The sequence below is a fragment of the Urocitellus parryii genome, chromosome 1, assembly GCF_045843805.1.
Source record: "Urocitellus parryii isolate mUroPar1 chromosome 1, mUroPar1.hap1, whole genome shotgun sequence".
NCBI classification, from domain to species: Eukaryota; Metazoa; Chordata; class Mammalia; order Rodentia; family Sciuridae; genus Urocitellus; species Urocitellus parryii.
In genome coordinates, this window is record NC_135531.1 from 76,353,708 (window position 1) to 76,376,969 (window position 23,262).

Here is a 23,262-nt window from a genome sequence, read left to right on the forward strand (position 1 = left end):
ATTGGAGGGGATCAAGATAATATTGCACTAGACTAATCAGAAGAGAAAAACAGCCTAGATCAAGTAAGAGACAGAGGGCATAGTAATATATATATATATATATAAAGCTAACTTAATAGAATGAACAATATCTATCTCCTAATGACCATAGGGTGGGAATAGCAGGAAAGTGGAGGTAGAAAGTAAAAGTTAAGGGAAAGGGAGTAGCCTAGATTATCTCATAGGCAGTTTACCTAATTTGAGATATGTTAAAGGGGCTGCATATACTGGAAATATACCCAAAGATAGCCTTCCAATAGTAACTTGGATTTACTGGTCTAGCATATACAAGAGCTATCCAGTTTGAATATCTTGATGTAGAAATCATCACATAATGGTGAAGTCATGTGAATGAATGAATTCAACCAAAGAAAGAATGTAATATGAAAAGATTTTCAAAGACAGATATCTGGAACACATCAACATTTAAAAGGTGAGATGAGAAAAAGAACATCTCAAATGAAACCAAGAAGGAACAATCAGAGAAGTAAGCAAAGAGCCAGGAAAAAATTATTCTAGGAAAAGCAAGAAAAAAGGATAATAGTGCCTAAAACTTCAGAGAGCATAAAACAAAGAAAGAACCTACTGCAGTTTAGCAATTGGGTACATGTAGATGATCTTGCCTCTGTTTGTTTAGCATGATGACAGCTGGAAGTCCAATTGAGTGTGTTGAGTGAATGGTAGGTACAAAAGCGGAGACAATGTGAACTGTTTTAGGAACAAAACATAATGATAAAGCAAGGAAAAAAAATTTTAAAGACTAAGGACATGGAATGCAAGGTAAATGTTATCAAAAGCTCAGATGAAAAGATTTGTTATAGTTGGGAAAAGAGACAACATTGATCAGAAAGCAGTCAAGGGGTTGGGAGGAAAATAAGGATAAAAGAATGGAGTGAGCTATCTTAAAATTAAAAAAAGAATGAATGTGAGATGGAGATGTAGCTCTGTGGCACAACTCTTGCCTAGGATGTATGATGCCCCAGGTTCAATATCCACTATCACAATTATTTAAAAAAAATGGATGTGAGGAGCTAAACTGTATTCATGATGGTCTGAATTCTCTGAGAGAAGTACAGGGCCGAAGCCATCTGCTAACAAACAGTAAGATGGTGCAAGTTCAGGGGTTAGTCAAAGGAGAGAAGGATGGAAGAAGGAGTTGCCCAGAGAGTGAACAAAGGGTGGAGTTGGGTTGTAAATAGGCACAAAAAGATTGCTGAGTGACATTCTCCAGCAGTGTATCAGAGTCCAGATAGGCCACTAAGAGTGGGTGCAGGGAAGGGATGTGCAACAGCTGGCACACTAGGAAGAGGAGAATGCTGTTAGGAGGAAGCAGAAGAGATGCAGAAAGGGTCTGGAGAGAAATGCAGTCTCAAAAGATGTGAAAGACTGAGGGTAACAGATGGGTCAAGAGACAATGATGAATGAGCAGAGCAGAAAGGACAGAAAGAGATGAACAAAGACACTTAGTATCACAGCCTACGCCTACTTCTTTGAGCCCTTTGCATAAATACCTATTTGTCCAATTATCTGGACATTTCTCCCAGAATACCTTATCTAGAATGTTCTCTGTGTCGTAGTCAGCTAGCTCCACAGATTGTTCCACCTCAGAACCTTCTCTTAAATCTCCTCTGACCACTGTGTCTAAAACATATCCCTTCTCTTCACCTCCTGTGCTTTGTTTCTCCCTTGGACTGTACTTCTAATCCTTTAACATTTATCATTATTATTGTTTTGTTGTTATTATTTTCATCTGCTCCATACCCCAAGGATAGGGACACTGAAGGTTATTTGTAGATAGTGTATGGGTACATATAGGAGCAATGGAGCCAGACAGCCTTAGTTTGCATCTTGGGTATGCTTTTTATTGGAGATATGGTGTTCAGCAATTTATTTAGTTTCAGTTTTTCTTATTTGCAAAAGAGGGATTGGGTCAGTGTGAGGAGCTGGTGAGATAATGCATATGAAGGATTTAGCCAAGTGCCTGATATAGGACAAGGGCTCAGTATAACAGTTGTAAATAGTTCTTAAGAAGGTTTTATGACTATCTGAAAACTGACATTGAATTTCTAATTGACTAAATGGTTGCCTAGTTACAGTTTTATACTGAAGACTAGAAAAAATAATGTAGGATCTAATAATAATAGAATAGTTAATTGGTGCCAAAATTTCTAAGATTTTTACAAGGACATTTCTGCCAGAACCAGAACCTAAACTCTTTACTCCACTGACAGTTGCTCAGTCATACTGGTAATAGTAAGGTTATTTGGCTATAAGAGATGTTATGGCAGATGTTTATGGTCTCAGAGGGGGAGGGATCTGTATGAGCATTTAATTCCACAGCAAGATCCCAAATTAGTTTCATTATTCTGGAGAGTATAACAGGGTGAAAATTGGCCCAGAAGCCTCAATGGGGGAATGAAATTATGAGCTAGCTATTAGATAACCTCTAATGATGTTTTGGTATACAGTTAAAAGAGAGATGTTCTGAATAATTCATAGCAAAAATAACAATTGTATGAGCCATAGCATTATATTTTCCACAAGCACATAAAGGAATTTTGATATAGCAAATTTAAATACTTTAAAAATAAGTAATTGTCTGTAGGTTGAAGCAAAATACATTTCTTCTCATTCCTAAATCAGACTGTAAAATAGGTTTTGCTTAGGGGGAATAAAAGTGAATTTTGGAAATTTTTTGCCTTTGTCCTTTCTCCAACATCAGTGAGCCATACACTTTCCCTCTCATTAACACCACCTGCCTCTGGCTGACCATACCATAGTGCTGCCTCACTCTCTATTTTAGATTCCTTTTTTTGTTGTTGTTTCTGATGTATGCTACTTTTCCCTTAACAAAACTGATTGGCTTCTGGAGCTTATGTAGCCAGCTGCTGGGATGAAATAAATCCAAGGCATATCAAAAGTGAGAACAACTAAAAGCTAAAAAGAGTTAGCTGGGTTTTATGCCTTTCTTGTGCCACTCTTGGCTGCCCTCCCAAGAGAATTGGTTCTCCTATGAGGTTAATGGAATAAGCCCCCATGAAGGAATTAAGTAGCCCAAGGATGTAAGCTCTAGGGGGGTAGAGGTGTGAGGGGTGGGTTTCTTGTTTCATCTGTGCATATCAAAGTTACTGAGTGATAAGAAAAAATACCAAGAGAAGACTACAACCTTACAAGGAGAATTGGTAGGAGAAAGCACCAAAAATTGAGGATATATAAGCCTTTTTGATAGCCCTAAAATAAAAAAAGCCATTATGAATATGTAGAAATAATCAAATTCAATCTACTTTAAGATTTAAACAGAATCCTAAGTCACTTCTTTGCTTTAAAAACAACAAACAAACAAACAAAAAGTGCTACCTCTGGGGCCATAAATTTGTTGCTTAAATGCCACTGAGAGATATCTGGTAAGATTGGAGTAAATTATGGTTCCCTTCATTTCTCCTGACCCCTGGCTTGAATTTTTCATAACAAAAATCACTCTCTGAGGTTAGAAAATGATGATTTTTAAATTAGACAATAGCACAGTGCTGCTTGGTCTATAGTTGAGCCACAGTAAATATGTGGTAGGGAAGAAAAAAGAAAGAATAAATGGAAGGTATTGCCAGAACATGCTTGGTGGAAAGGAAGATGAATCTGAGGGGCCATCTATAAAGAGCACACAGCCATTAGGGAAGGAAGAGAACAGGACAATGGTGGAGAGAAAATAAGACTGGACCTCAGGGTACAGCAGGAACCAACCAGTAAAAGGCTGAGGTGCAGATCAACTCCAAAATTAATGACTGGTCCTTTCTCAGTGTTTTACATATTAGGACCACATATAAAGCTTTTTGATTTTATGTGTTTTTTTTAAAAAGTTATTTTCGCTTAAAAATAATATTTAAAGAAAGGCAAATACAAGGACTTACCTCCTTCTAAACAGAAATGGAAAGAAATATCATTTAAAGGATTATTTTACTTTCTGACAGACTATTTTTAATATTTTAAAAATTTTATTTCCATTAAATCTGTATAAATTTTAACTGCTTTATTAAGACATATAATTCACATGCCTCAAAATTAACACATTTAAAGTATACAATTAAATGGCCCTACTCTATTCACAGCTGCATAACTTCATCACTATCTAATTTTAATTTTTTTTCCTTATCTCTAAAAGAAGCTTTGTGCCCATTAGCAGTCACTTTCCATTTTCCTTTTCCCTCAGTTCCTGGCAACAAATGATCTGTTTTCTTTCTCTATGGATATGCCTCTTCTGAATTTTTCTAATAAACGTACCCAAACAGTGAGGGTTCTCTTGTGCCAGGCTTTTTTCACATAGCGTAATGTTTTCAAGGTTCATTCCTAGAAAAGCACATATTGATAATCCTGGTTTTTTATTGCTGAATAATATTGTACTGAATGCATATGCCACATTTTCTTTATCCATTTACCAGTTCATGGGTATATGGTTTGCTTCTACTTTGTGCTATCATGAAAAATGCTTCTATGAATCTTTGTGAAGACACATATTTCCATTGCTGGGTCATAAGAGTATATGCTAAACATTTTACAAAATCATACTCCATGCTTCACAGTTGAGGACCTTCCTGTTTTCCAAATGATACCAGTCATTCTTGATATATGAAAAACAAAGTTTTAGCCTAAAATATTTTGGTTTTTGAGGGACAGTGAATTAGTTGCAAAGCAAAATGTAACAAGACAAAGTCTAAGACCATAATCTCAAAAGACCTAATATTAATTTGAAATTGAGTTATGGACATGGCATTGAAATACCTTGGAATTCATTGATTAAAAATCTTATAAGTGCTTCCCCGGGTAAGACAAGATGAGTCTACTGTTTCTTGGCTAATTGAGCAATTTCCTAACCTACTTCTGATGAGCTGAGCCTTTGACTGGTAGGTCAAAGGGACTTTTACTGGAATCTTACTCTTCTGTGTTATTTAATGTTGGAATAAACAACTTTCAGGATTTCTGATATGACACATAAAAATATTTCAGAAATATAAAAATTTATTTAATTTTAACACTAAAAATTTTATCAGACTTTGCTAAATTACTAAGGAGAGATATTACATCTTTCTTACTCTTATATCCCTTGTGCTTAATCATAGAGGCAACACAATTGAATTGAAATCAAATTGCATTTACCTAGAACTTTAGGAATTAATTTGGGGTGTGAGTGCTCAAAATTGAACTCATGACTTTGGATATACCACTGAGTCACACCCCAAATCCCTCTAGGAATTAATATTTAACTTGCTATATACAAGCTAAAACTAACAGTCTTTGCAAGCAAGTGCAGCAAGGAAACCACTAACTGGCTATGTGGATATGCATGGGAGGATGCTTCTGAATGCAGTTTGTTGACAGATTGCCTCTGTCAACAAAAAGCAAAATATATCTCAAAGATTAGAATATTCTAGAAAAACAATTTAAATTCATGTGAAAGGATTTTTTTGGAATAAACGAATATTTAAAAGGAATTAAAGTATATCTAGATTTTTGAAAGCAATATAGCTTTCTATGTTTCACATTAGAAAAATCCAGAGGCAATGGTTGATATAAAATGTTATAAATGTAATCCTGATTGAAATTAGCAATTTAAATTTGCTGAATGAGATTACAGTGTAGTATCTAATGCACAAATCAGAGATTTGAGTACTTGCATAGTTGTTAGAAAATGTATCAAAAGGTCTTAGGTTAACAGTAATGAGTGTACATATTATATTATTATTATTATTAAAGTATGCAATCTTTGATAATAATTTATTTGTTTTACAAATGCATTGGGGGTTAAAATTTTTCAATTCATCTGTGACAAAGCATGAAATTCAATATTGCTCACCATGACAAATCCATGAAATTTGTCAACTTTGTTCCTGATTTTCACAGGGCCTTCCTCTTAGATGAAATGACCCATTGAACCGAGAGCATAGCAATTTTTTCATCTATGGTAAATCAGTTTAGTTTGCGAGGATTTACTATGGGCCTCAGACTTAAGCTTTTTATGATTATGAAGCATTATGTATATAATCTCAACCTTATGGAGATTTATCTCACTGTTTCTTTCCGTTTCTGAAAGAATTATCCATTTCTAAAGTTAGTTCTCCACCTGCATTGCCTAGAAGAAACAATCTGTACACAATGGCTTTGTCGACAGTGAAAGAGTAGGTGAAAATTATAGGAAAATTGCAATCAAAGTTGTTAATTACTCTTAGAATATCTGACACTAAAGTCTAAAATTTATTGAAAATAAAGATTTGTATGTCACTCTTGCCAGAATGTTATAGGAAGGAACACTTTACCTAGTTTCGCCTAAGAAATAGAAATATTATATAAAATTTTTACTATCTAACTAGTAACGTACAATTATTTAGTCTTTTATTATAAAAGTGACAATTCTGGAAGAGGAATTAAATAAAATATAAATGTTTTAATTGTAAAATCTACTCAAACCTCTTCTATAATGTTACAAACTTGAGTCAAATTAACTAGAAGTTAAAAGTAGTTCGAAAGTTTTCTCTAAATCTTGTTTAGCTAAGTAAAATATTTAAATGTTTTTTCCATTTAATTACTCATTTCTATTTCCACTTGCCATTATCACTTAAGACACTAAAGCCTAATATTAAAAGTACAATTCTAGCCAGATATAGAAGTGCACATCTGTTATCGAACTACATGGGTGGCTGAGGTAGGAGGCTGAGGCTTGAGTCCAGCTTGGGTAACTTAATGAGACCCTATCTCATAATAAAGCAAAAATGAGGCTGGGGATGTGGCTCAGTGGTAGAGTATCCCTGGGTTTAATCCCCAGTACTACAGGGAAGAAAAAAGCACTTCTATAGTAGATTTATTCAAAGTATGCAACCATTAGGTCTCTTTCAGAATTGGGCATATTTTAGAACAATTTTCTAAAATTTATTTTTTATTAGAGCAAATTATCTAAAATTAAAACATTTTTTATATGTTGATAGACCTTTATTTTTTTATTTACTTATATGTAGTACTGAGAATCAAACTCAGTGCCTCACACATGCCAGGCAAGTATGCTACAGCTGAGCCTCAGCTCCAAACTATAACATATCGTTAAGATGAGCCAAAAGCAACTAGATATGATTTTGTTTTTCACAGAATATCAAGCAATGACTAAATAATCGACCCATTAAAATAAGTCAAAAAGTAAAGCTTAAAATGCTCCAACTACATTGGAAACTTATCAACTGAATGGGATTGACCGATAAATGGAGACAGACATAATACATATTGGGAGATTAAATTAGTTTGAGAATCAAGAAACCCCTGTTGGTTGGTATTAGTTTTATAGAATGGCCCAATTCACAATATCAAAAATGTACTTCAGGAAATTTCTACTTGCTACTTAACATAATTCAATAAGTGCTATGAAAATAGCTTTGTTAAATACATTATTTTATATATAATCATAATTAAAAAATAAAATATATTTGATACTTACCTATATAACTCTGTTAATGGTGAAGTCAAAATGGCTAATGTTGTAAACAGATTATTACAATGGGTATGAATTTTAAAAATTTTATCATCTTTAGACTCATGAGGATTCACAAGGTTTTGTACAGATGTACAAATCGACCATAACATGTTCTCAGTGCAGATTAAAATTGTCGTCACATCAAGTCTATTGGAAAGAAAAAGAGGAATATCATACTAAAATAAACTTTTGGCTTGGTATATATACTTTCCTTCATATCTCTAGTACTAAGAATATGTAAGAATAAAAAGTTTTGGTTAGATGTCAGAGCTTCAGATCAAAAACAAAAAGCATCAAAGATACTTTTTTTGAGTTTCTGGTGTTATACGTCCCATAATACCATCATGTTAGGGATAGTTAAGGGCCATAATAGTATTGTAGGAATGCTTTTCATAAAACATTTGCTTTGCATTTCCAAGATTTTATTCCAGAAGCTCAAGAGACTGTCCTTTAAATTACACTGAGCAAAAGAGAAGCTAGCTGAAAAGAAAAACTTGCTATTATCCATACATACATAGTAGGTAAAAATTTGATAGCAGAACAATTCTCTCCATCCATGTCTAAGCTGTCAAAAGGCTATAATATGTGGAGCAAGTGCGAGATAAGAAGAAATAACAACAGAAACACAAATGAAGATGCTCATCCTTTAAGAAATTTCTAGTGTTAATAAATTTGTGGAAAATGTGCCCTATCATTTATTTTATTTATAAAACTATTTCTTTGTTTCCATATTCCCAAAGTTTTTAAATTTAAAAATGTTTAATGTATTTATTTTAATTGACAGAATAATTATACATATTTATGGTGTACAGTGTGACATTTCAACACATGAATACAATGTGCAATAATCAGATCAGGGTAATTGGCATATCTATCACCTTAAGACATATATCATTTCTTTGTTTTCAGAAGCATTCAAAATCTTCCTAGCTATTTTGAAATAGTCAATTAACTGTTATAGTAGTCAACCATGGTTATCACAATGCAGAGACCTTTAGAAGTTATTCCTCCTATCCTATTACACCCCATGTCTATTAATTGTCCTGTTACCATCCCTTCCTCCCCTTTCTGGTGTTTTAGTAGAAATTCAGACAAACATTTAAAGACATTTATTTTTAAAGTATATGAACAGACCTCAGCTAATATACTTCTTTTGCTTTTAAATTAAGAGTTGAAGCAATACAAAATGGAAATTTTTTAAAGGGTAACAAAAATATGTTTACAGATTTTTAAAAATTATACTTAGGCCAAAATGTATTATATATAATCAGTCTTCTATGTTAATACACATGATTTTGGTTATATGACATATGTACACTATTGGAATACTAAACACATCAATAATAACTTTTAAGAAGGTGTAATTGTAGTTGATATTAACTTTCCCTAAATGCTAAATTAAGTCACTAATACAAGATACACATGTACATACACATAATCTGATTTCCATAATAATGGTGGTTTAGGATTAACCATTCAAATAAAAATAAATTTTTTACTTATCAAAACTAGAAACAATAAATCTAGCTTTGCATAGCATTTTTATTCAACCATCCAGAAAATAAAAACCAAATTCTCTACAGTACAGTTAATTAATTAAATATACTACCTGTTGATGAGCTAACAGTAAATCTCATTTTACAAATATCTCATAATGACTTGCCACCTCATAGTCAAATGTGCTTCATACTAAAAAAGAAAAAGAATGAAGGAATACTTTGCTCTCAAAAGGAATTTACCAACTATTCAGAGTTCAATTTTTTAAAACACTTGGCCTATAATTCAAAACAGCCTGTGCAAAATACCGTGTTTATGAAACACTGTAGCAGGACCTAAATGCCCTTAAGATTGCCATATACTTTACAATAACATGATCAGAAATAATTCTCCTGCCAAAATAAATAAATAAATAAAAGCTTCTGATGTATATAGGTTTCTTCTAAAATATACCTGGAAAAAATTCTATGTAAACAACAGGTCTTAGACAAAGTATTTATAAAACAAAAGTCTCTGTTCATGTAAATCATTGTTGTTACATAAGGCCATTTGTATAGTATAATATTCATTGCCTAGATAACTCAAAGAATTGTGTTGTATTTCAGTCTTCAATTTAAAGCCTGGTGACTGGTGCTCCTCATTTTCTGGGATTCTATATTTTTTTGAACTGGCTTTTAATAATACATAGTGAAGAGAAAAGAAAAAATAAAGGAAAAGAGGAATGAGGGAATTGAAATATATTAAGAAGAAAAATTACTAGACAATGTAGATAATGAAGACAAACTTCTATATTTAAAGGTTTAAAAAACACCACCACTAAAATCTCTTGGTTGCCTAGAAGCTCAAAGTCAAATTAACTGCTCCATCACAGCTTGGCTGCTTTTTTATCTATTTCAGAACCTTTTCTCTTTATTTTATTAACTTTTGTGTGTATGTGTGTGTGTGTGTGTGTGTGTGTGTATACATAAATATATGTATGTATACATATACATACCTATATATGTCCTAGATTACAAGACATCTTGAATCATAGAAACAAATGGGTTTTATAGGCAAGTTTAAGAGGAAATAAGAGCAAAGTTATTTCGATTTGAGTTCCACATTTCCACTTAAATACTCCAGAAGAACTGAAAACAATTTCCTTTCAGATGTTAGGAACATGTTAAATATACAAGGAGTTGTGTGTGTCATGAGATTCAGAAATATATTCTGCATTACACTGACTCAAAAGTTTTCTTGGAAAGGAGTGGTTTTCAGAACTTCAATTACCTAATCTGTGGAGTTCTTTTATAACTGGGATGGGCCCGAGCGTATCTGGAGGCCAGCAGACTCAACGATTTCTCTAGCACTTCTGCCAGAATCTCCTGGGCTATCTTAGGGGGCAGAATGGTCCAGAGATCATGATGAAGAGCCCAGCAGAAATAATGCCACATCTGGAGTGAGAAGGAGCATCTTTCCCCCTGCCAAAATCAGCACACATTAAACAATAGAATTACATCTTCCAAAATGTCAGTTTGCTTCCTATGAACCTAATTAGTTCAGGCTGAAAGGAAATAGCTGGAGAGACTGACACACTAGATGACCAGGAAAGATTTTTGACTAGATGTTAAACATCCTTATTGACAAAGGAACATATGTTTTATTTCAATTACAAGACCAGATATTCTAGTGCAAATCCAGACCATAAGCATTTAACCTAGCATATCCTTGATTTACTTACGCGCGGCCTAGGGTTTCAAATTTACTTTGAAACAGTTTTTGTAGTTGCTAAACAAGTTATGCTAGGTAGTTTAAGATAATAGACTGATTCTTCTAAAATTAAAATCTATTTAAATTGTTAATGAAGGTATTTTTTCTGAAACTATTGGCATCATTGAGTTAATTTTATAAATCAGATTTCATATTGTAAGAAATGACAGGAATAAAATAAATGTGCACACTATAATCTTATCAATATTCATGAAACAAAGTGGGATGTATAACTATTAAAGATTATTACATTGGGCTATTTCACCTATGGCATTTTAATAATAGTACTATATTAGCAACGGATACCACAGAGGTCTAATTTTATAAGATTTTGAAAATCCTAGATACATAGTTTCACCATTTCTTAGCATTTTTATGTCATTTTATACTTCCAAGGGACCAGATTCTCATTCTTTTCTATCCCTCTACAGATTTCCTTTGTGCACTTACTTTTCCCTGAGTGCTGAGGGAGACCCAACAGTGGCCTAGGCCAAAAGGAACAAGCAGAAAGGAGAAGGTAGCCTCAAGTGATTTGCAAGTATTAATTAGGTATCATACTCTGGGGGAGGTTTGCTAGTTGTTGACCTCATTTTCTTCAAATCAGATCAAAAGATTATTTGAAATAAGAAGGAGTAGAAAGCATTCTTCAAACATTATCCTTATTATGTTAATATATCGAAACTTAAAACTGGTAAAATTTCCTATTTTAGCTTTAAGTAATTTTCTTTGCCATAAAATTTGTGCTTTGCCCACTATATTTAAAAACAACAACGAAAAAGTCATCTAAAAATAGCTGTTGTTCTCTCATACCAAAAATTGATGGTTTCCTAAGCAGATACGTCTTTAAGTATTTTCTTATTAGACTCTTCTTCTGGTAGTCTCTTTGGTTATTAAAATCTTCTGCAGTCATTGTGAATAATAATTTATAGTTATTATATATTGACTTTTAAATGGTTTTTATAAATAAATAGAATTGTTTTTCCTTAGGAAGGTAACTTGGGCATCAAACTGTCAGAGTCAAATTCAAACCAAAGAGGATTTGGACTACTGGTTCTGACTTCCTAATGAGGCATACATCTAAACTGCTTAAGAAAAAAAACACATATGTATATAATTAATAATGAGGCAGCAAAATTAACAGTTTCGTATGCTTTATTTGTGATATGTCCTATGATAAAGAATTCTTTTTAAAATAAGGAGTTAAAGCTTGATTCCTTCAAACTTTTTTGGGTTGCACATAAATGAAAACAAAACTAAGCCCAGATGATGTAGTAACTAGCATGAACAATTATACTAACTTTCCCTTTGGCAATGAATGACTGATTAAAATGTGATCAACAGTATTTTTCATAATTTTCAGAATATGAAAAACCAATTTCCTTAATGCCTTCCTTTTAGCAATAAATGGGAAAATAAAGATAACTTGGGCACACAGATATCTTCTTGTAAAGTGAAGAAGTACTTGCTCATTTTTAATATTTTTCAAAATTTAATGTTTACTTAAAAATATTCAAACTGGTCTTTGTTTCAACAATTCTTTTTAAAATGCATACAACTTCAATTAAACTAAATGTGATTCATTTATTTTTTCTGACCTGTTTCCCCATTTGTTGTCATTTCAAAAGTATTCTGCTAGTAAACATCTGTTATTTTTGTAGACCCACTATAATGTAAACAGATGTGGGCTTTTATTTAGATTATATATCAGGAAACAAGCAGCTGGGCTTTATTATAGAAGCCACTCAATATTATGTTTGAACAGACAATTCTTTATTCTTTGACTATTGGAAAACACAAGTTTCTGAAATTGAGCAGACGCAACTCTACTAAAAGCTTAATTTTGAACATGTAATCTGAACACCCACTGTGCCATCTGACCAGCACCTCATCAGAGAGATATCTAACTCTTTGAATTTCACAACCAGACAGTTTAGAAAATGCAAATAACATTATCTAGGGCTCACTTGTTATCACAAAACATGAGTGAATATTGCTCTGTATCTTTTACTCTTTCTCTACTATGTTCTGCACATGGTGATAAGTTCCTCCAAGATATCTATCCTATCCTTCGCCTCCAGCCAGGCAGCACCATCTCCTTTCCTCTCAACACAGGCCTGCCCAAAACATGCTAGTTCTTTTTCACAAATCAGCTGAAGTAACAGGGAGAGGAGGAGAAAGGGGTGCAGCCAGCGAGATAAAACCATGTCAGGTACACCACTTGTCAAAACAGTTTAAATTTGTGCTATTTTTAGAAGGATCTTAGTTTTGGTAAATAGAAAAGTGGTATCACTTTATTTTTCTGAGAAAAAAAATAACAACCACTAACTCTGCAATTAAATTGTAACTACTGACCATGTAAGTATATGGAAGCTACAGTACCATGTAATCACAGGGTAACTATCTCATTATTTCTGTCTTTGAGGCTAACGCCTTGTCATAAGACCTAAGAGCAGTGTTTTACATGGTAATTTGGTTGTTTCTTTTTTTTTTAAATACTTGGTAACTTCAATAACAGCTTGTCAATGCATCCACTTATTATTTACACTGTACGACTATTCTAGTTCCAATTTGTATAAGAGAAAACAAAATACCCCTGTATTGAACATATACTGAGATGATAACTGTCCTTCTACAAATATCATATAAAATTGTCATTAGTACCCTGACATGTTGAAATAGTTTGAAACATGAGATGGATTCATTTTCAACCTCTCTGTTTACCTCAAGGCAAATAAGGAGGCTGTGAGCTGCCAGGAGAGGGGAAGACCAATACATTCATTCTTATCTCAGGCTACCAGATGTACCATACCACTTTTTCCCCTCATTCTGCTCACTGCTACCACTACTGTTTGAAGTATGTCAGGCTTGGAAAACCCTATATGGATGCTCTTGCAAAGAGAAAAACTATCTGGGAAGGGCCTCTAAAGAAGAGATAAAATGACCTTAGAAAAAGTGGAAAGTCCTTTAATAGAGCTTCTTATTAGCTGTTCCTCTGAATTGTAGCAACATTTATGATGATAACTCAGGCATAAATGGAGCCACAGGAACCTGCAGTGCCAGGGAGGTGACAAGAGTGACAGTTGAACAAAACTCCACTCTGTTTTTCTAATACCCTATAGTGGCTAGAACAATCAGGAAAAACAAAAACCATAAACTTTGATTGAAAAATTGACAAAAAGTCGAAATGGAAAAGCTCATGAAGTTGAACTTGGCTATTGAAATTTTTTAAAAATCACAATGATCTTTTATTAAGGTAGTTTAAATGTTTTACCCTTCCCTAAAATCCATTTCAAGGAATTTCAAATATTGTGATCTGTGTATAATATGTGGGGTCTAGGGGATGATAAACTAATAAGGCTTGAAGATGAATAATTTTAATTGATCCTCGGTTTGGTTGCACTGGGAATCATTAGGCTTTAATTTGGTAGAAAGTTAAGATTTCAAAACATGGCTAAATGAAAATAGGTAAGTTATAAATGATCAAATGGGTCTTAAAGTGCACTCATAAGAACAATGAGAAGGGAAAAATAAGTATAAAAATAAAGCTCCTTAATAAAAAATATTTATCAAACACAGATGGGAATACATAACAAGAAAAAATGCAAGGATACCCATAACTGGTTCCTTTGGAGAAAATATGTTATAGCTTTTTGCTGTGTGTTATCTTTTTGAGTTTTCATTGTATCTCATTATATTACACCTTATATAGCACTGCAACATTGCAGCTCAAATTAAGTTATTTTTACTTTTCAGCAGAAGGAGAGTTCTGATGTCTAATTTATTTCAGGTTTTTAAAAACAGTGTTTTTCCTAAATACAAATTCAATATTTAAAAAATATTATCCTAACAGCCTTCATGTGTTAGTAATGCCAAGCTCATGTTTCTAATTAGCCAGAAAGCAGGTAGGCAGTAAAACATATTTGTGTAAAAAGGAAGGGATAGTAAACTTAACTTCACACCTCATAAAAAGCTTTGTAGTCATCCCAGTGGTGGCTCTCAGCATCCTGTAAAATGCTTGTAGCACAAACTCTGACGCAGTAGTCCGTAACCTGAAACTGTAGAGTGTTGATGAATTCCTGATATCCTTGGACAGGCACCAGGAATATGGGTCTGTTCAGAGGGAATGATCAAAGAGGCAGAGATTTAAGGCCTGTGCAGTAGGAGGCAACAATCTCCAGTACTACAAGTGGTTTTGATTATTAGATATCAATCATTCATTTCCTCCTAATGCTGAAGTAAGTCTGTATCCACATTCACTTTCCAAAAAGAAAAGAAAAGGAAAAAAAAAAAAGCTTGTCTTTGTTTTGCAAGTCCTTTGAAAACGTACATCTGTTGTTCTACAAATATGCACTTCAACTTGAGATAAACTGCACTGTCAATACATCATTCAAAACTAAAAATATTCTTTGTAAGCCTATTATTAGAGATCAGTGTATTATTTAGGCATTAGGTTATCATTACTACTAGAGAACAACATACACTTGTCAGAACCAACTTTTATAAAGCTATCACATATTCCACAAAAACACTCTTTTTATTTTATAAAAATTGCAATTTTGTAGACATCAATTATCTCATAAACTGTTTAAAAATATCCCACAGAAATTAAGTGTTTCTGGCACATTTTGTTTATAAATTCAAGTATGAATTGCAACATCTGACTGCTTATGAGAATTAAAGAAATATCTTTTATCTTCAGCTATTAAGAGTACACTGCTTTCTTTCATAACTGTAAGACTGTGAAGGCTAAATAAAAAATGCCAAATAGATTCTTGGGGTGATACTGGACTGGTGAGTTCATATATTCCCTTTACAAGGCACCAGGTTAAGTTCTGTATGATACAAATGTAACCAGAAAGACTATGTGATATGTGATAATACCTGTGATCATTTTTATCTCTATATGGAAAACATCATATCTTAGACTACTAATACATGAGAATCAACATTGGTAGTTGTTTCATCTTCAAATACTATGGGTAGTTTATTACTAAATAGATGTCCTGCAATATGTTTGCAATGGTCACTAGAATAGATTAAGATTGGGGGCTGGATATAGCTCAGTTGGTAGAGTGCTTTTCTTGCTGGGTTCAATCCCCAGCAACACACACACACACACACACACACACACACACACACAGAATAAATTAAGAAGCATTTGTTTTCTATACCATCTCCTAACAGCTTATTGGCTTAAAGACAAAAAAGATAAGTGAATATTTTACAAATAAATACAAACATGGGATAAAAACAAGCTTGTTTTCCATTTTCACTGTGGTCCATATAAGGTACCTTACAAAATGGAAGAGGTACATTTAATCATGTCATAACAACGTTCATAAAATAGTTGCTCTTTTTAGTATGTCTGAATAGAGTCGAACTTTCTTACTGTCTATGTACCTAGTTTAATACCTCCCATGGTTCACCTTTTTGACATTTCCTAGTCAAGAAAAATGAAAACAATTCTCCTTGTCGATTATTATTTTCTCTTCTAATATCATCCTTAAAATTTCATTCCTGTGATATCTAAAGTTTACACGTTTCTTTAAGCGTAGCCATTAGCTTAATTTGACACTCACTTCTTAGTGGTTTCTTTCATCAAATTATTGCAGTGTGTGAAATGCTGGAAGATGTACACCGCTGTGGAGAGGAGTATGTGCAGGTTTTTCAGGGGTGCTTTGGAAGGAACCTCCTTGCCTCTCTCTTGTAGTCTTGCCAGGACAGCTGTTGCCACTTTGCAACAGGCCTCTACCAAGTTTGCTCTAATTTCCTGAAAAGAATCATCTCTGCATGCCAGAGCCAGTGGAAGCATGGTGTCAAGTTTTTCCATGATGTCAGAACAAAACTAGGGAGAAATAAATGTGGCGCTGAGTTATTTGTATTCTGACAGCACCGTGTAATTTATGTATAGTGGAGCCAAATTCCTAAGTAATGAATTTGGCATCAAACATAAATATAATGACACAGCTTTACAATAATCAATTTCTCAGTTGTAGAAAGTTAAATGTTTCATGTCAAATAAAGAAATATCAAAATGATGCCTCTCTATCTATAACCTTCAAACATTATGCTTACCAGACAGACATTATGAAAAACTCAAGAACCAGCTTTACTTGACAATACCTTTGTTTGGAGTAAATAGAAGTCAGAAAATATGTATCCTTAATATTAATGTTTACATTATTTTTTAACTTACCCAAATTTTCTTTCTCTAAATTTCTATAGATGATCTTATTAAAAATCACATATGAATATCAGTTTAATTTAAATAATCTAGAAGAAACAGAAGCTATCCTATGTTGCATCTTCTTATAGCTAAAGAGTCAGCAACTTTCAGAAGTGATGTCTGGCTTTTCACCTAATATTATGTATATACTTAATGGAACCGGGAGATACAGTGGGAGGGAAGGCAAAGCTTACCTCCACATAAAATCAGCCAATAAAACTCCTTAGGGAATGTTCTGGAGCTTCAAGGTGACAGTAGCATAATGAAACCCCAATCAAGGACTCTTAAAAATATCACAACATAGGCTTCTGAACTCACTGTGGACCTAATAATGAATAATTGTATTTATCTACTTCCTATTTTCACAGGTAGTTCAATGACTTTCAAAGCACCTGTAAAGAAGTAAGTCTGATGCTAATGATATAGAATGCTAAGTAAGGTACAAAGAAAGAGTTTAAAATTGCCCCAAACCAAGCACAGAGAGATAATATCTCCTTTAAATTTCTAAATTTCTCCTGGAGTCCTTCAAAGGTCTAACCAAAATAGGAAGTTATCCAGTTTCCCCTGGTGTCACAGAGGACCTGTTAGGTTGCCTCAGATCAAGGGAGCAAACAGCTATCAAGAGGTATAAGTGGTTTTGGTAGTAGTGTCCTCTAAACAGCAGAGAAGACACTTACTCGTATTGGATCAAACACCAAGGGATTGCCAAGAGATGCCACCGTTTGATCTAGTTTCCTTTTGCAATACCTTATATTAAAAGAGAAAGAAGCAAGAAAAGAAACTCCATTATACCTGTCAGCAGTTTGAAAGGAATTCATTTGATACTTACCTTTGCAATTTTCTTTGGTTGTTCCTCCTCAGGAAACATGTGGCTATCTTGCCAAATTTGCTGGACATTTACAAGGTTCATAGCATAGCTCACAGCTGAAGACTTTTCATTCTGTTCCTGTTGGAGAATTTTTGTGGAAAAATTTTCAACTGCAGTTGTTATGCAATGTGCCATGGGTAGAGATACTTCTTTAAATGCATTCCTCCAGCCAAAATCTAGTAAAGTGACCTGAAATATGAATTGATTTACAGTCATATTAATCTTAACTTAGAAACAAATATTTCTATTGTTATAGATATAAAATTATGACTTGCATTCAACATATTGAATATAGGTATTCTTTGATATACTGCAAAAGCCATTCTTACAACCTGAAAAATATTACCTAGTGAATCTAGTAATATACAAAAACCATGTGCATTCTTTACACACAGTAATATACTGTTATTTCATTTTAATTCATCAGTGGGTTTAATCAAAATCTTTTTTCAAAATTTAATCTCTTAAATATAGTTCAATAAAACCATCTTTACGAGAGCCGAAAGCTACACTTACAATTTATCACATAAAACAACTTTTAAATTCAATATATTTAATAAAGTTTAATTAGATTTTTACAGTCTTTTTATAGTTTATTGTTAACAAGTATTGCAACATAAAACAGCATTTAATATTCAATCTTTGATTTCTTTTTTAATCTCAGAAATCCAGACAAGCCAAAAAAATAGCAATAAGAAATAAATTTATCAGAGAAAAACCACCACTGCACCTTTCTGAATTTTCACTTGCTTAGAATTTTTTTTAGTCTCTCTAATTTTATTTAGTGATAGGCACTGCTACATTTATTCCAGGAAATGAAGAATTAAAATTATCTGCATTGTTCTGTGTGGGGGAGGAGCAGAGCGGGGTGGGGGACTATAATGTTGTCTTTTTTACTTTTGGTCTGTGTCTCATATGGCAATATATTTATGAATGTATATTTACCCCCAAGTCCCCTAATACTCCCTAAAATACCAACAGCATTATGACTAGCAGGCTGAACCTGTGCTTAGAACTAAACTCTCCTTATTTTAAGGTAACCTTGTTTATGGTAGCATATTATCTACTCCAACTTTAGGAGACCCTTGGCTCTATATTCCTGACTGAACCACTTACTTTTCTTGATCTCAGGTTCTTTGTTCGAAAAATAAAAGAGTTGAATTTGATTATTTCTATGGTCTCTTTCAGTCTAAAATTACTGAGATTATGATTATTAGCCTAATTTTTTTATGTATGCCCCATTCAGCATTAATGTAATGCTTTTATATATACAGTACAAAATAATCAAGGTTATTTATTTTCTAGAGCTATAATTCTATGATTCCATGTCTATAATCAGAAAATGGGGCTCTTATTATCACTATACTTATTATGTAACTGAACTTGTCTGTCTAAATTTTATTTGGATCTTTAACATCATAGGCCTGAAGCATGTCTCTCTAATATTTGCATAAAATTAATCAACTATTAAGTTCTATCTCCTAAGTTTTTAGAATCTCCTTTCTTACAAGTAAAGTTTCAGAAGTGGAATGGCTATATCCCTCTGCCATAACAGTAATTCCTTGGAATACATTTAAGATAAAAATGTAAAAAGGAACTGATCTCCATGAAAATGAAAACAAACAACTAAAGCTGTAATTTTTGTTTCCCCAGTAGGGCATATATATTCACTGAACTCATTCATTAATTCATTTATGGAAATATGTTCCACTAAAAATGGCCATTAATTATTGTTGCTATAATGATATTTTCCCCCCATTTTTTTGGATGCAGTGATGATTATCTTTTTCCATGATTATTTGTAGATGACAATACTGTCGGTCCATCTAAATTTTCTTTACAAAATTTAGGGGGAAAAAAAGCACATTAGTAGTCACTATTTAAAAAAAAAAACCTGAAACCTTTAATTACTGAAGCTTTCTAAAGTCTACTTGTTTTCTTGGAAGATCATTTTTTATCTCCATTCTTCTCATATGGTATTTGGCATCACACAAATTATAGTGAGAACAGAAACATTTAACAGTTGATCCAGGGGGAGAAAAAGATCATGTGGCATCCTGTTCTGTGTACAAATTAGTTATGTGCCAAATCCCTATTTTTAATTACCTAATACTAATCTTAGTACTAATTTTGATTTTTGGTTAAGGCACAATGTATAACTTTGAATTGTCCTTATTATTTCCCTTGCCTTCTAGATTGACATTGTTAAAAAAAATTCATCCTTTTGCTTTATGAAATATTTACCTTGTATATTAGTCAGGATTCATCAAGAAAACAGAAAACACTCAAGGTATTTCAAAAGGAAGAATTTAATGTAGGGTATTGGTTACCTAGAAGATGGAAGATGGAAGATCCGACTAGCCAAACATGGGCTGTAAAGCACAACAGATATTAATATATGAGGAAGCCTCAACCAACCCTAGGATTGGAGGAGCAAAGAAAGGGGATAGCGCTATGGTAAACTAGATCCTGGGCTCCCAGTGGAAGCTAAACCCAAGGCAGACCTGCTTTGTGGAACCTGAATCATGCAGAGAGGGCTGCTTGGTAGGAGCAGGGTCAAGGGAAGAGAGCTAAAGGAATCACAGCCACTGCCAGAGGTCGAGGGGGCAGGGAGGCAGGAACTGGTTTTCCGCAAATACTACATTCCAATCTTCTATGGATGCCTTTAATTGGACAGACATTCCCTTTGCTTTCTAAGTTCCAGAAAGCAAATGCAATTCTCTAAAAAGCAGAGCAGAAGAAGAATAGTAATGGATATTGAGAATAAACAAGCAAAGGTTGGGTACGTAAACATGGGTGATCAGATCAAACTATTATTTCCTTTCTTTCTTAAATCTCCACTTTTTCATATTTCAACAATTATTTACAACCTATATTCTCAAAATGCAGACCTTGAGTCAGAATAGGGAACAAAGATCTCTTAACTTCCATCTCTCTACTCCTCTTATGGAACAGATTGCACAAAAGAACAGTGACCCGACTAAATTAATTTTTGTCAAAAACTTACAAGTCAACTTTCAATCAGAAATTCCTTTCTAGTGGCAAAAAGGAAAATTCAAGACATTTTGACTCATAATGGAATCACAGACATAGGATGATAATATTATGTATGACTAAAGTTTCTTACCTCTTTTCCTGGTAGCAATTGCTCTAAAGGAATACTGGTTTTATGTGCTTTAGGTTTTTCTATTACAATATCTCTATTGGATTTCTCCACAATTCCTAAGCAATAGGAAAGAAAAGAGACATAAAAGCAAACATTTGAGAAGAACATCCAGGATTTGTGGCATATGTGAGCAGGGAGGCAGAGGCCAGAGGATCCGAAATTTGATGTCAGCTTCAGCAATGTAGTAAGACCTTGTCTCAAAAAAGAAAAGAAAAAAAAAGAGTGGTGGGCAAGGGTATAGCGCAGTGGTGAAGCACTCCTGGGTTAAATCCCTGCTACCAAAAAAAGAAAAATACTAGATGTAATTAACAGATTCAAATGAAAATTAATTATGTTGAAAAACTTTATCCATCACAGATACATACACATTAAACAAACATACATATCAATATACAGGGAGTAAGTCAACAAGATACCACAGTTATAATAATGAAAGGATCAAGATAGAGCCCCTTTTCATATATGAGTTGAAGAAATGTATATGCTAGTTATATTTATATTTGATACATATACATATATGTCATCTATTTGATACATATACATATAAAGTCTTAAAAAAAGATGTCACTAATTCACCTCATGTTGACAATAGAGGATACATTAAGAGTAGAAAATAAATTTAATTTCATTGTTCACTTAAAAAGTTAAATTCTAAAAAAAATTAAAATAAAAAGTTAAGTATGGGGGCTGGGGTTATAGCTCAGTGGTAGAGCACTTGCCTAGCACATGTGAGGCACTGGATTTAATTCTCAGCAATGCTGGGTAAACAAACAAGTAAATAAATAAAAATAAAGGCCCACAGAGAACTAAAAATATTTTTAAAATAAGTTAAATTCTAAGGTACAACATTTAAAAACTGGGAGGTATGCCAGGCAAGATGGCCCACACCTGTAATCCCAGATACCCAAGAGGCTGAGAGAGGAGAATGGTAAATTAGATGCCAGCCTTGGCAATTTAGCAACACCCTTTCTAAAATAAAAATTAAATTAAAAAGGGCTGGTGTTGTAACAGCATAAAGTGTTCCTAGGTTCAATTCTCAGTACTGAAACAAAATAAAATAAAACAGAAAAAGGGGTGGTGTTTTGTATCATGCTAACTCAAAACAAAGAACAAAAATATATAAATCAACATCAACTTCTCAAAAAAATACGCCCTTGAAAACTATATAAATGATTAATTTGAAAAGCTCAAACACTGGAGAAGACATAAAATAATCCTTAGTTCCTAAAATGGAAATATTTCCTTAACTCTAATTTTTTATAATTAAGGAAGTATTTTCCATGGGGAAAGAATAGACCTACAAAAATGTAATGAATAAACACTCCAAAAAGAAATCTTTCCATTTTTTCCATTAAGGTTACATTAATGATAGTTTGATTCAATATGAATAATTTAATATTCTTTTTTGCTTAGACTTAGTACATAATGATAAATTATATGCTATGATAAAATTTTTCTTTTCTCTTTTCTAATTTACCAGGAATTTTAAGAATCAGTTTCTTCATATTCCCTGGACAAAGCAAATTTCAAAATTTAGCTTATTTTGTTGATGGGGTTGTGACCAATAGAGTCATCTAGTAGATGAGTGTTTTCTCCCCAAATGTGGTTTTATGAACATACTTGTGAATGATATCTAAGGAGTACAATTCACTGCAGATCTAACTCAATGTTGAGCATTTGCCTAAGCATGCAAAACTCCAGGTTCATTTCCCAGCCCTGGGTTGGCGGGTAGGGGAAGAGAGAGAGGGGAAGGAAGGAAAAAAGGGGGAATCCAATTCACAGAAATAAAACCATTTTGTTCTGATGTTAAAGTTAGTTTCAATATTCTTGTACATAGGGTGCACTAAAGGTAAATATTCCATTTGGTAGGCAATAACAGCACTGCTATGGTTTGGAAAAGAGTTCCCCAAAGGCCCATATGTTAAAGGCTTGGACTCTAATAACCTGTGGTGCCATTGGGAGGTGATAAAGTCTTTAAGAGGTGAGACCTAGTGGAAGAAAGTAGGTGAGTTGGAGTGTACCCTTGAAGGGGCTATTAGGACCCCAGCCTCTTACTTTTTCTGTTTGCTTCCCAGCTGCTATGAAGTGAGCAGCCTCCTCCACCACACACTCCCCACAGTGGGACTTGTGCTGCCATAGGCCTAAAGGCAACAGGACCATGTCACCACAGACTGAAACCTCTGTGGGCCAAAATAAATCTGTCCTCCTTA

General features: G+C 33.5%; 1 protein-coding gene across 1 annotated transcript in view; it reads right to left on the minus strand.

The window, feature by feature from the left end:
- The window catches only part of Kiaa0825 (KIAA0825 ortholog), a 378,474-nt gene that overhangs the window by 249,303 nt on the left and 105,909 nt on the right, over window positions 1-23,262 (minus strand). Inside the window, exons 8-13 of the mRNA XM_077800531.1 lie at window positions 21,014-21,108; window positions 17,848-18,075; window positions 16,372-16,637; window positions 14,752-14,902; window positions 10,313-10,503; window positions 7,511-7,693 (exon numbers count right to left, since the gene is read on the minus strand). Coding sequence (XP_077656657.1) covers window positions 7,511-7,693; window positions 10,313-10,503; window positions 14,752-14,902; window positions 16,372-16,637; window positions 17,848-18,075; window positions 21,014-21,108 — 1,114 coding nt within the window. The remainder of the gene's footprint in view (window positions 1-7,510; window positions 7,694-10,312; window positions 10,504-14,751; window positions 14,903-16,371; window positions 16,638-17,847; window positions 18,076-21,013; window positions 21,109-23,262) is intronic.